This window comes from Triplophysa dalaica, chromosome 12 (genome assembly GCF_015846415.1).
Source record: "Triplophysa dalaica isolate WHDGS20190420 chromosome 12, ASM1584641v1, whole genome shotgun sequence".
Classification (NCBI taxonomy): Eukaryota; Metazoa; Chordata; class Actinopteri; order Cypriniformes; family Nemacheilidae; genus Triplophysa; species Triplophysa dalaica.
The window spans coordinates 17,550,602-17,564,957 of record NC_079553.1 but is presented as its reverse complement, the minus strand read 5'-3'; the positions used below and the strand labels follow the sequence as shown (position 1 = coordinate 17,564,957).

At 36.6% G+C, this 14,356-nt stretch overlaps 1 protein-coding gene across 1 annotated transcript; it reads right to left on the bottom strand.

Annotated features, from left to right (window-relative positions):
- Positions 1–2,649: 2,649 nt before the first annotated feature.
- On the bottom strand, positions 2,650–4,101 carry gbp (glycogen synthase kinase binding protein). Its single transcript, XM_056762663.1, has one exon. The coding sequence runs from the start codon at positions 3,952–3,954 to the stop codon at positions 3,499–3,501; it is 456 nt and encodes a 151-aa protein (XP_056618641.1). The 5' UTR covers positions 3,955–4,101; the 3' UTR covers positions 2,650–3,498.
- Between the last annotated feature and the right edge of the window lie 10,255 nt (positions 4,102–14,356).

The window sequence follows — 14,356 nt, the reverse complement described above, 5'->3', positions numbered from 1 at the left end:
GTTTTACCAAAAGGTTACATATGATTTTTGTGACCTCATCTGTACCTCAAACTAAACCCAAAAGTGCGAGGAGCTCAATTGGTCAAGCATCCATTTTCAGACAAACCGGAAAACATATTTAGAACATTTCTGAGAAATGTTTTCTATGAAAAAGTAAATTTAATACTATGTTAATGATTTTCATAATCATATATCGTTCGAAGTATTAACATAGTACCTGAAAGGATTTGCATAGCACATGCCCTCAAAAACATAGTATTACCGTGACAGCTTATTCATTATTTTATGTACTTTTATAAACTTTATGTACTTTTAAACTACTTTTATTGCCTTTTCTTTCATTGGAGCGACCCCGGTATACAAGACACTGTGTAAGAACAGGCAAAATAATTACAAAATCTGTATAATGTCATGTAAAGCTGAAGTGCCGCCTCTGTGTCTGGATCAGGGCCCAGAAATGACAGCCAATTCAATCAAATTTTAATGTACCTCTTTAGTTTCATTTGTTTACAGCTGTTTCATGGTCACTGGCTGCTATCTGTGCTTTATTCCCTGTTGGACCTTGATGATGTGGTTAATTATCTCAGGTTTTAGCTACAGTCTGTTGTGTTCCAGCAGCTCACAGGTGTGCCCTGAAGTGGTCCATGAACCATGCGGGTATCTGATCGGTGAGAAAGAGCGGTGCCACACAATGAGCTCTAATTAGGGTAGAGCTTACAATATGTGTCTGGATGTGCATGTGGTTTGCTTTGAATTCAGCGTTTGCCACTTAGCATCCAAAATGTGTTTCTCTGTTAGGTGCAGCTGTTATTTAGAAAGAAATCAGCTGATTAGCATTTTTGTGGGTTTATCGTTCTTGTTAAATGAACAGTTCACAAAACAATTTAGTCATTTATTACACTTTCATGTTCTTTAAACAAATTAGTGTCCTATTACTTTTAAGCAGAATGTCTTACATTGAAGGAGATGTCCGAGGTTGTATAAGAACCAAGAGACAGGGACTTTGCCAGTAAACAATCATCCAGAACACCCGAAACATGCTAAACCATTGCATTGCCAACATGAAACGTAACTCAGTGACTTCATTTGGGCAACTTGTAAAATGTCCAGCAGCATAACCCATCGTGAGAATTGAGGAGTCACGCATTATCCCAGAAGAAAAATATATGTGAAGCCGGTGTGTGACTCATTCTCCCCTTCAAAGCGACAGATTCAGAAGCAATCCTTTGACTTGGATCTTGAACCCCCATTTCATCATCGTTACTTTAGCATGTAGGTCAAAATGTAGGACAGGACATGGAAAAAACACACTTATGTAAGGCTTATGTATAATTTTTGAGTCTTGGGTGTTTGTGACATTTCAAGGTATGATACAAGCTTTTGGTGGATGAGGATCTGAAGTGAGAACTTTGGTGCTGCAGGATGTAATTCTGAAGCCAAAGGCAACCGGGTGGGGGTTATAAAGAAAATAAGCTTTCTACAATATAAACTGAGCAAAATATGATGTTGTATATAAATATGCTTGAAAAATCATTGCAATTTTTTTTTGCAAAAAAAGCAAGGAGCTTAATGTTGCTGTGCCCTGCTAAAAAAACTAAGTTTTAATTGATTTCTTGGTTATAATGGGAATTGCATTGGTTTTAAAGGAACATATCATCTGTGGTTCTCTGCTGGTAATGTTCATGGATCTATAGATGACAGTTTGTTGGCAGATGGGAATGTGTAGTATACCATTACATCCAAGTATAAATTCCAAATCATGATACAGGAATTTTGCACTGGTTTTAGTAAACAGTAAACCGTTGATTACCATATTAGTATTTGTAAACGAATTTGTATCATTTCAGAAGGCCATCTTCCCTTAAACAAACTTTTTCCAATTTAAACAGATTTTGATTCTCTTTCTGCTGTAAATGCATGTTTGTTTCGGAAACATTAAACAGATTTAGAGACGTTGTCCTGTCAGATTGGTGTTTTGAGTGTAGTCTACTGCCATCTGCTGGAAGATTTGAAAAAGTACCTCAACCAAGAAGTAAGTCGCTAAATTTAGAACGTTTAGTTTGGTTTAGGTTTATTTATTAATGCTGCGGGTTTAAATAACTATACATTTATTAACTTTCATCCACAAACCGTGATCAAAAAGCATATTGTGATGTTTTTCGGTGCAGATATAACAGCTATAATGTAGAGTCAATGTTTTCTTTCTGTGTTTGTGAACAGATGGTGGCATTTTTGGATAACCTATCCACGTATTGCCTCTTAATGAAAGCATTCAGTTCATATGTAGTTCATATGCACAGTACCCAAGGCACACAAAAGTTACATTTTCACATTTGTCTCCACTCATTTTTTTTTTTACATAATATTAGCCCTTGCCTGACCCTCATTGTAACCCACATACAAACCATTCTGTATCTTTACAAAGACATTCTTAAATGTGTTTTTTACGCCTTTTGAATTGCAGGAACAGTGTCCTCAAAAGTGTGTCAAGGAGGACCATTTGATTTCACCTTCATTATGTAGCTAAATAACAAGCACACACACAAAATAAATGTGTATGTTATGGGGATATGGTCCAGAATTAACCATTAAAGAAAAGGTAATTTATTATAGGAACATAAAAAATAAAGACAATTTGAAACAATCGAATGCAAAAAACACCACATTTATTAGACACAAACCCTCTGAACAATCAGAGTCATTAAAAGCACTTCGCTGCGAAGCATACACACCGTTTACACAATAAGTGAAAACAAAACCAAAACATGAAAACTACACATTGGAATCTGAAACGGCACCAGAGTGTTAGTGTGTTGTGATCACATCTCACTCCCATGTATAACAGATTTGCTCACACCTGGCGAGTTTGATGCGGATTCCACTTTAAGGAGTGTTGTTCTTGCTCCTTGCTTGGCAATCAAAGGGACTGTGGACAAGGCCCAACGTGGGATTCACAGAGCGCCAATTTGAAACCAAAATAGTGATATCAGTCTCTAAAAAGTGTTCAAAGAAAGTAAACAAAAATGGGACCCGTTGCCTGATCTAGGCGTGGACTACCAGCAGTAGTCCGACCACATCTACACTGTAAACACAGCCATTGAGAAGTGTGCTACCAACACATGCAGCTGACAAGCAGCAAACAAAAACAAAATGCTCCATCCATTCTAGGACGAACCAGCCAGAGATCAGATAATAATAGCAAACTCTCATAAAGAGCATGACTGTAGATTACTAGATGTAGTTCACATTGCATTTGAATCTGGACATTGAAAAAAATTGTTAAAAATAACTATAGGGGGGTCACCTTGCTAAACAGTGGAAAAATAAGCTACATCGACATACATTAGAAAATTATAAGGGTATGATATCAAAGTTATCAAAGTTCTAAATTCCAGCAAAAAACGATATATCCCAATGAGATGGCGTCCTCGACATTTCATCAAACATGAGAGAGAACGTCAATGCATTCACTGGTGTAGTCGACGTAAATAGTTCAAGTCAGTCTATGGGTTTGGAGATGTCGTTTTCCAGCGGCTCCGATGAAAACTGAAGCCTCCTGACCGCTTCCTTGATCAGATTCCCCGACAGTATGAGTTGCTGCAGAAGCTGGTGCGGATCGTCCTCGTCGATTTTATTTCGGTTCCACGACGATTTAAAATGGTCCCATTCTTGATCACTGGATCCGGGCGGGTTGTACGGACTGGCCCGGCTGGTTCGTAAACTCCGGCTGCGGAGACGGATACAGCATCCGTTGCGCCGCTGACCCCCCGCCGCATTGGCGTTGCTGTTCGTGTTGCTCGTTTTGACGCCGGTTGCGCCGTGCAGACGCGATATCGAGCTATTGTTGTGAAGCTGAAGCGCCTCGCCGATCTTCGAGACGAGAGCGTCTACCTCCTTTGAATCCACCGTGACCGACTGTTCCAAAAAGATGTAATTCTCCTTCCGACAAGGCATTTTTACAAATATATGCGTATATTTCAAAACTAGCCGGTCTCGAGGGTTGTTTTTGTTTAAATGGATGGGACCGTTTTGCCAGTGTTCCCGTTCGCCACGAAACAGAAAATAGCCCGAGGGTTGATTTGTAAACAATGAATGACGCAGATCCGGCACGTACCACTTTTGAAGCAGAGGGGGGCGTGTTCAGTCCATTTAAATTGTGCGGTGTTTTTTATATTGTTAACTACTAATCTATTAACTAACCTAACTACTATTGCCAACTCAAATCGTTTACAATTTTTTTAATTTTGGCAAAATTATCATCTTTTACGAAACACTGTGCCCGTTTTTCATTCTTAGCGGAAATGTTTCTTTTTAGCACCCCCTGTGTCTCGAACATCATTCAGATTGAATAACAGTCACAGAGTGTGTACAAATTCAGTACTCGAAGACATGTGTAAACTCAGTGAACCCTAATGTCTTACGATGGTGCCGCCGTATGTAACGTTACCAGAGATTTAACACAGGGACATCGGCTATTTTGACGAGAACTGGTATCGCACACATGGTCGTTAAATAAAAACCACCTTTCTGAACCACATTTCCGAACCACATTTCCATATAAGGAACTTGAAATTAGCTGCCTTGACCATGTTGGTCGGTTATTGTATCTCTTTTTGGCTTTATTTTTGTAGCTTTTAAAGGGGTAGTACACTCAAAAATGAAAATTCTGTCATCATTTACTCTCATGTTGTTTTAAACCTGAATAAATGTATTTGATCTGTTAAACACAAAGAAAAGTATTTGTAAGAATGTTAGCAATTTTCCATTTTGTGACATCATCCCCTACCATAGTAGGAAAAAAATAGTATCTTTATTTTGTTCTGTTGAACACAAAGTGAGATATTTTGAAGAATTTAGGAAAACAAACAGTTCTGGTTCACCTTTGACTACCATTTAATTTTATCTACTATGGCAGTCAACGATGTCATAATTGAAACTTGCTAACATTCTTCTAAATGTCTTTCTATGTGTTCATCGGAACAAAGTAATTTATACAGGTAAGAAATGACATGAGGCTGAGTAAATGATGACTGAATGTTAGTTTTTGGATGAACTATCACTTTAACTGTGTAACCGTTGAACATGTTTAAGTTACAAAAACAAAAGGCGTGTGCCTTTGTTCCTCAGCGTTCTTTTTATCTTACATTAAAAAACATGTTCATTCAAACTGACTCATCACAGCAATTAGCCCAATTTGATAAGTTTGTTGCTTGTTATTATCCTCACAGATAAATGCTTAAACATCCTCAGGAATGTAAATTCTGAGTATTTAATGCTGTGTTATTTTCTGTTCTGACACAGTGGACCACATCCTGTTTCAGAATGTTTCTTAGAGTTCTTAGAAAACCTTTAGAATCGTTTTACCCAACAGCAACCAAATGATGACACCATATGAGTAAATAAGTAACATTCTTAGTGGTTACCTAATATATAATTTCTTGTTGTATAGGCTACTTTTAACAGAAATCTTTGAACCACCACATAACATTTTTGGACCACGTTTCTCATAACTTGCAACATTTTGTCTGATCGATTCTTCTAAAAATATCTAGCTCAAGGCTGCTCAGATATCACACCAGCTGTTGCATAAGCTGCTTTACCGCTAAGATGAGAAATGCTTCCATGACATAAATAATTATTTAAAGTAGGATTCAGTTAATCATGTATGCTGTTGATTTTTGAAAGAAATAACATCTATGCACATCATCTTACATGATCATCATTTATGCGTTAAGCAGATGCTTTGATCCAAAACAAAAAGGGTTTGGGCCAATTTCTGCAGTCTGTAAAAATATTACATATCTTACAGTCAAAAGGGGGTGGATGGTGCAGGACAGAGTGTTATTGGTCTCAGTGTGCAATGCAATACACCACTCAGCTACGCTTTTTATTTTCAGTATCAGAGTTTTGTCAGTTTGCACATGAGTGAGCAAATAATTGTGATTAGATTCACTGAATGTTCTAAAATTGTAAATAATGTTTTTTCTCTGTTAATTATTATAGAGGCATGTCAACCTGAAATGCAATGATCCACCAGTTAAATCTGTTTGTACGGATTTCACCTGAACGTCCAAAGCTTTCGTTGTTTACCTCACAGCAGGAAGAACTTGAGCAGGGAGTCTTGAGCACAGACCCTAATGAAGTATTAAACATAGGCTGCTTGTGTGCCGTTGCTTACAATCACATTCATCAGTATACCGCAGGGACCTGATTTCTCAGAATTCATCTTACTGAGAACCCACTGTGCTCTTTGTGAAAAGTGGTTCATCATCCTATTTTTATTCACCCCTTTATGAGTAACATCTGTCTGAGTAACAGTGTGCATTCCAGAAAGTGTGCCTAGCAGTGTGCATACCAAAATATACTCAAACCTACATATCAGTAAAAGTTGAAATGGTGAAGTTCAGGGAAATTTGTGAAACACATTAAATGTCACATGTAGTCACATAAATTATGTTTTCTATCACTATTATTATGGCACATTGTTTGTCAAAGTGTAAATTCATAAATGAATGTGTACTGTGGCCATCAATGAAATTTCAAATCGTGAGGCTTATTGTTGGGCCTTATCTCTTCTAATACAGTAATATATACATTATCCTGCCTGCATAACAGGTTTGCTGTGCAAGTAATGGTCTCTAATCTCCTCTTCTATTATGGAATACGATCATAAAAGAGGCATAAATGTGGCATGTGGTCATGAGATGCTTTGTGAAAGCTGTCCTGTTTTTAATGGCCTAGCATTAGGGTACATTTTCAAGAAAGAAAGAAAGAACAGGTCTTCTCTTTTTGGTCACTCAGGTTTGTCCTGAAAATTTAAGTGGGTGGGGAGTTATGTCTTGTGGGTGATATGAAAATAAACAGACGTGTGACACAGAGCTGTGGTGTGAGCAATGAGGATGTCTGTCTCTTTCAAGGTCAGAGTCCTAATATAATACGCATGGTACAAGTGTTCTCATTAGATCTGAGCATTTTGTGTCAGCCTTGTTTTCAAGTAGGAGCTGAAAACAAACTGAGGTCAAGTAACCAATGGAATAATCCACAAACAAGTCAATGTATAAACAGGAGAGAGAGAACATATACCCCTCCCTGATTTATTGCCCTATTCTTTATATAGCCGAGAGACTTGTTTATCTCTTCCTTTTTCGTGCCTTGACACAGCAAATACACAGAAGAATATTAGTTTATTATTGTTTTAAATATTTTAAAGTTGCATTGTCCAGGTAATTTAACCAAAGTTGCATGTATAGCCCCTAAATTAAGACTGTGTCTTAACAGTTATTCTCACAGACTAGCAATTATTTAAGACTAATCTGTCTTATTTTACTTATTTCAATAAAACCAATCTACCTTTTTATGTAACTGATTTGAAAAAGTTATGACTAGTGTTCAAGAGAAAAAAATAGGTGACTAACTTGTAAGACCAGTCTAAGCAGTTTATGAAACCGGGCCTTAGAAAATCATTTGCATAATTAACATAGCAAATGGGCAATTCCATGATAATGGAAAAATAAAGTTTTTACCAAAGGTTTTTACTATCGTGATATTGGTTCAAATATCCATTTGATGTCTCTCTTCGGGTTTTAAAGCATTTGTTTTATTTTTAGTGCATGATTTTTCATAGTCAGGTAAATTTCATTTTCAGGAGTATCACATCCATAACAGTACATATTCCTCATAAATGCGCACATTAAAATAAAGTAGCTATTTTATGTTCTATGAAGAGGCGTTCCTTATCCATGTGTTAGGTGTAATTGCTTCAGGTTTGTGCATTTTTAATCACAGAAATACTACAAAGTTTGTTGTCTCCCAAAAAACGTGTCCATTTTTTGTCACATCCATGTTTATTTAGCTTTTTTCAAATAGAAAACCTTGTGGATAGACTGATATTTTTCTGATGTTTAAACTCTATCCACAAGGGTTGGGTAAAATATATATATATATATATATTTAGTGTTTCAATATTGATTTATGCATATTATATATAAATAAATATATGTACATTTTATAAATAAATATTTATAATTCAGTTTCAAGGTATTGGCATAAAAAAACATAAAACAAAGATATGCAATATCTAAAAACAATAAAGTGAAATTAAAATAAGGTGCTAAAAAGGATAAATAATAAAGTAGGGCAATTTGAAAAAGATTGACTGAAATATAAACAATTAAAATATATATAAAAATAAGCATTTCAAGCAGAAGCATGTGAAATATGTACTGTATATGTATTGTGTAAACACACATATACAGTATATATTTTTTGCAGTGTCACATATCTTTGGAACAGCATGCTTTGATAAATCATTAACAATAAAAAAGTAAATATGATCATTTTTATTTCATGTTGACTAACTAGCAGCGGTTTCCATTCCATGTGTGTTGTGCTGCGTACCGTGTGTCATCTTACATTGCTTGACAAATTGTTTGCATCTGTGTGAATTGTGGGGGTGGTTGGTTGGTTTTTGTTTGAACGTACAAAATCACTCTGACTTCACACAAAGCTCATCCTTTACCTTCAGGGGAGTGTTACTGTAGCTTCCTGGTGTCAACCTTCTTAAACAAGTTTATTACTCAGCTCTCATCTACTGGGTTCAGAGGGGGGTTGGACTTTACTGGATTAAGACCTGCCTTCCAGCATACCTTTCTCTTGCATAGAACAGCACATTTAATCACATTTTATGACAGAATGACAGAGGCTCATTCTGATACGAGCGTGAGATTATGACAAGGAAAAACACAGTGCTTTGTGTGAGGTTGTAACTGGAAGGATGTCAGTTGCATGCCATTTTACTACAAATTTACTTGGAAAAGAAACGTGTAAATGCAGAAATGATTGAACAAGTGAAATGACAGAAAATGCCCATATATATTTATATATATATAATATAATATATAATGCTCAATTGAATAACTTTTTCTAGTCAATAACCAGTTTCATGCATTAGAAACACTCCCTCTAAGCATTACATCACCGAACAAAAATCTGAGTAGTGCACCATAATGGCCATGATTTATCGACCAAGTCTTCGTTTTAATAAAATTCAATTTATTTATTAATGGCTTGGAAGCACATGCATCTTCATAACTCCAAAACCGGTTTGGGATATTCAACAAACAACTGTTTATATCCTCCTTGACCTCATCATAATAAAAATAGACATGACAGTCTGGTGATGTGTACAACCTTGCAAAAATAAGTGCTTAAAAAAGCATCATTAGCCCCACATATTTTAAGAAACGCAAAACATTTAGGACATACAAACATCTTGCTTAAAAATAACATGACTTATTTTCTGTTGGCCACGTGCTTTGTTTTAGTAAAGCTTGCATTTGCCACACTCAGTTATGATTTCCTAGAATCTGTAGCTCCTCCCCCTTGAGAAAGGCCATGTTTGTGTTGTAAACAGCAGGAGCACGTGTCAGAGCAATGGACCGGCTGCCCTCAGCTCTTGAGCTTCAGCCAACACGCGAAGTCTAACGGCTGTTTACAACAGCGTAACCCCACCCTTCGCTTTTCACTTTCTCTGGATTTCCAGTCCAAAGCCCTCTGGGAAACGCTGCGTTCAGCAGACAGCCGTTCACTCCCAACCTGGCGTGTTTCAGCAGTGAGCTCAATGTCTCTCACCATTACCCTTTCGCCCACCTGGGCTCATGCCAGAACAAACACGACATGAAGTCCCAAATGATGTGGACTATGGAGTGGCATGATTATCGATTGAGTACTATTATAATGTAGTGACAGTAGAGCTATTCTTGGAAACACTTGGTTTTACCCTCTTAAAAATATAGGTGAATCCTCAAAATGTCATGGAAAAAACATTCTTGGTTCCACAAAGAACCATTCAGCTTCTTTAAAAAACATCTCTTTCTATATTTTTTTATAATCTTAAAAAACTTTTTTCACCACAAATGTCATTTGTGAAACAGAAAAGATCTTCTGACCTTAAAGGTTCTTTGTGAAACCATTTAAACAATTGTTTTTTAATTGCATCGCGAAGCACTTTTAGCGTGGAGGAGGAAGTATCGGTAGAGGCCAGAGCCATTGAAAAATAGAGTTGCGACACACTTTGTTCTCGCCGTGGCGTGGTCACGTGGTTTATGGAGCTCTAAATAGTTCCAAACGACCAGTCTGTTTGAGTGGGTTTCAGCGGAAGAGACAATCGAAGCAACTGTATAATGCAAATTATTGCGACATTCTCTATAGTCAGATCGTTCTATCCCCAGCACGTGGATCTCCGTCTTCGCTGATACATAATAGTATCGATGGGCTGGCCATTTAGGCATTTATCTATGCTAAGCTAGATTTGTGGACAAAAACAGGACCTTACGTGGCTAGAAAATACTCATGTGTTACTGCAATTAGCATTCTATCGGAGTGTAAGTTCAGTGCAGCTGGCAAAATTGTTACTTCCCACCGCAACGTAGTAAACTATTGCTTAATATCATAAATCCGTCATTGATCCCCGCGTGCCAAACGGGAACAACTCGTTCGCTGGTTTTAAATCTTTACGTGCACAGCCATTCCTGCAAGGAAAAGCCAGAGCGGCACGCATCACAATCTCTCTCGTGCACGAAAAACTCAAACCCCGCAAATTATAAACTCTCTGTGTCGCGAGGAAAAGCCAGAGCTGCGTGCATTAGAAGCCATCTTGTGCGCGGATATTGTATTGTCAACCTTGTTTAGTCTAGCTTTCCAGTAGCTCAGTGGTAAGAGCATTGCATTAACGGTTGTGGGTTCGATCCCCGGGGTTTGCAAATACCTATGTAAAATGTATAGGATAAAGCAATGTAAGTTGTGTGGCCTAAAAGCATCTGCCAAATGCCTTAAATGTAAATGTACTCTGTTCGCCTGCGTTTGGATTGGATTGTCATCATTAAAACCCTTTTGGATTTCCCTTCATCCTGCTCCGTGGTTACACGTTACAAGGGCAAGGGTTGGCAAGTAAGTTTGGCATCGGGACAAAAAAAATCAATCGCCACTAGAAGGCGGGCCAATATATAGTCACAGGATAATTTAAGAAATTAATTGATGAAAAATGCAACTAAAATAGCCTACTTTAAAAAAATAGTTATTATATAATTATTTAGCATGTTTTTTTTCACACTACTCGTGTACTAAACTGCATTTTTATTGCCTACTTGGGGGTACGCTATTATGTCGCGTACATTTAAGCTAGCTGGATGGTGAGAGAAAATGATACTATCAAAGAGTCTAAAGAGGAAAGTTTACAGCAAAAATAGGGCAAACAAAGAGGAGAGGGAAGACAACTATGCATTCATCCTACCTAGTTTATGAATGCAAAGCCCATGTGTCTTATCTGCAACAAAGTTGTCGCTGTTTGCAAAGAATATATTATTAGATGGCACCACGAGACGAAGCATGGCACCTTCACAAAAAAGGGGAAGCTGAATTTCCTTTATTATTGTTCACGTGTTGGTGCTGAGGCCTGTTGCCGACCACTGGATTAGGGAATCAGTTATCGCTGATGTGTCTGTGTATCGTCGATACATGCTAGTATCATCAATCGGAACAACCCTACAACAAATTTCACTAAATTAATGTTTACTATGTTTATTGAATTTATAATAACATTTTGTCTGAGTGTTGGAGATGGTATTAATAAGTTTTGTGTTTAATTTAGGAAGAATGCCTAATGTGCAATACATTAACAGTATGCATGCATTCATCTGTTTCTTAAGCTTCTATGATCATCAGTACATATCATTGTTAAATTATGTTAAGACATTTACCCAAAACTGCACAAGTAGTTTATCAATAAATAATCAATGGTTACTCTAAAAAAATCTACTAGACAAACAATTTCAGGCAATAAGAGATTTTATTATATAATATAATAACATATATCCCTGATTAAACAGGGCAAGGGTAGATAACGTTTTAATGAGGAGAAAATCATTCAACCACACATACAGACACACAGAAAAGTCATTTTTATTGAGGAAAACATTATTTTGTTCCAAAAACATCCCTATAATAAAACACCAGTTTTACAGAGATGTATTTTATTTTATTCAACTTACCTGCGAATGTGTGGGAAACAGTGAAATTAATAAGCTTCAATGCAATGTTTGGATATTGGTTCCATGACATGAGCTAATTCCGCATTCCATTCTTTCAACGGTTGCTATTCGAGTGTCCCAACTCTGTTTACAATGGCTCTGGTAAAGGAGTGTTATTTTTGTGGTTGAACTGTTTATTTAAGGCAGGCTGTGGTTTTTAGTAATGCTAACATATCAGTGCAAATTCCACAGACACTCCTCAGGTCTTAAGACACTCCTATAAATCTTAAGAGTGAGTCATCAAATAAACTGCTTCAAACGTGGCAAATCAGTGCAAGAGTTTAAATCACTTTACTGGTTTATCACATGACTAAACATGAATTGAAAGGAAAAATAAACACAAGGCATGGCTTGACACGATGTTCTTTAAATCCAACCACATAGAACATTATATCCCTCTGGCTTGTGATGACATATAAAGGAGGCTCCGAGGAGGACGGTTACACAAACAAGTTTAGTCATAGGATAAGAAATAAGGATTTTATCAACAAAGTGTTCATAAACATGCAAGCTAATATAGGATATGAATGGGATGATCAACAGTGTCGTCTCTTTTTAAAGCACGCGTCTCACGTCCAGCACATTTGTTCCTCTCATTGCATACAGTATTTAAGCCTGTGTGTGTGTGTTTGTTTGTGTGTATGTGTGTGTGTGTGTGTGTGTGCGCACGTAAGTGCTTCCTTAAAATGTTGTGGGTTGTAATGCAGATCAGCGACATTCAAAGACCTTCAATTTATTGTTCAGTAGTATTTTTCTTCTCAGGCTTATACCCAACATATTCAGTACTGTGGTGTTCTATGATTTATATAATTTTAAAGAACTTTGGTGAAATAGACTACATTAAATCTTCATTTACACAATAGGCGTAATCATGGTTTATGTTTGCACTAGGTATGAAGGTCATGTAGTAACAATTCAAAAACAGCACTGTGTAAAGGAAATGTAATGTTTAGCCACTCCTTGCCAAGAATGCCTCCTCTTAAGTGTTTAGTTTGTTTGAGTTACTCTCTAGCGCCACTTTGTGGGGTAAGCTACAACACAATTCAATGCAGCAATTCAGTTATACAATGAAAATAACCACCCTCAAACGACAAAAATATTTGAACAATATTAAAAATATAATTTAATTACAAATTATTAACAAGTAAAAACTATAAAGAGACACACCTTAAAAACAAAAGTGCTGTTTCATTTGGGTTATTACTTTTAATTCCTGCTCTGATTTTCCAGGCCTGTGAATAAGCAGCAAAGATTCACTGGTAATGGTACATACTACAAACCCTGATAAATAAATGAATACATATATGTGTGTGTGTGTGTGCTTAGTTTGACAGAGCATCTATTTTTATTATTGTTATTTATGTGTTGGTATTTAATGTATTTTTTATGTGATAACCTCAATGTTTTTTACAGTTTTATGTGTCTTGTCATGCTGTCAGTTTTTCACATTGTTGTTGGATGACTTCATGTCACAACTGAGGTTTGATTTTGTTGAAATCTGACAGATAACAGACTTGAATGGCAACAAAACATCTAGAAATACAAATTAAATGAACATTAATTTTAATTAACATTAAAACATCTCTTAATGGTTTTCACCAAATTTTATTTATATATATATATACACATCATTGCCATTGAATGTTCTAAAACACAAATTGAAATCTAAGTAAATAGAACCTACACAAACAGCATGTGGCCACTAGATGGCCATACCTCCTAAGTAAACCATAAATCCTTTTCTGTTTTCTTTCCATGTTCCAACATCCTCTGACCGACTCTTTTTTTTAAAGAAAAAATAATTAAAATACATGATTACTATGGACAAATGAATATGATGTATCAGTATTACCATATGTAACTGCAAGCAAATACATTTGTATCCAACAGAAAGCAACACCGGAGGCACATAACTACTACAGCATCTAAATAACTGACTCTCATTGTAGCTATGAATATCCGGTATAAAGTTATTTATGTCATCTAAGCAGCTACATGAGCACTGTACTGTGGTTCTTTACTGAAATGAGTTCATTCAAGTACATTTACTTGTCTCCCCGTCCTGTGGATTTTGTGTTGCAATTGAGTATGTCTGTCTATGATAGCAGCTAGGGTGGATAGCTTCTCTACAGTTTGCTGACGATAATTCCTAGCAGATCAGGGCGGTAATGCAAGGCACGGCCTGTTTCTCAACATGGTGTCAGGGTGGGAGATGGCAGGGTTTCTGTGTTGTGAATTCTAGCAATAGAAAGTACATACAAATGATAAAA

Coding starts and splice junctions, on each gene's coding strand:
- gbp (XM_056762663.1), bottom strand. CDS start 3,954: ATGCCTTGTCGGAAGGAGAATTACATCTTTTTGGAACAGTCGGTCACG.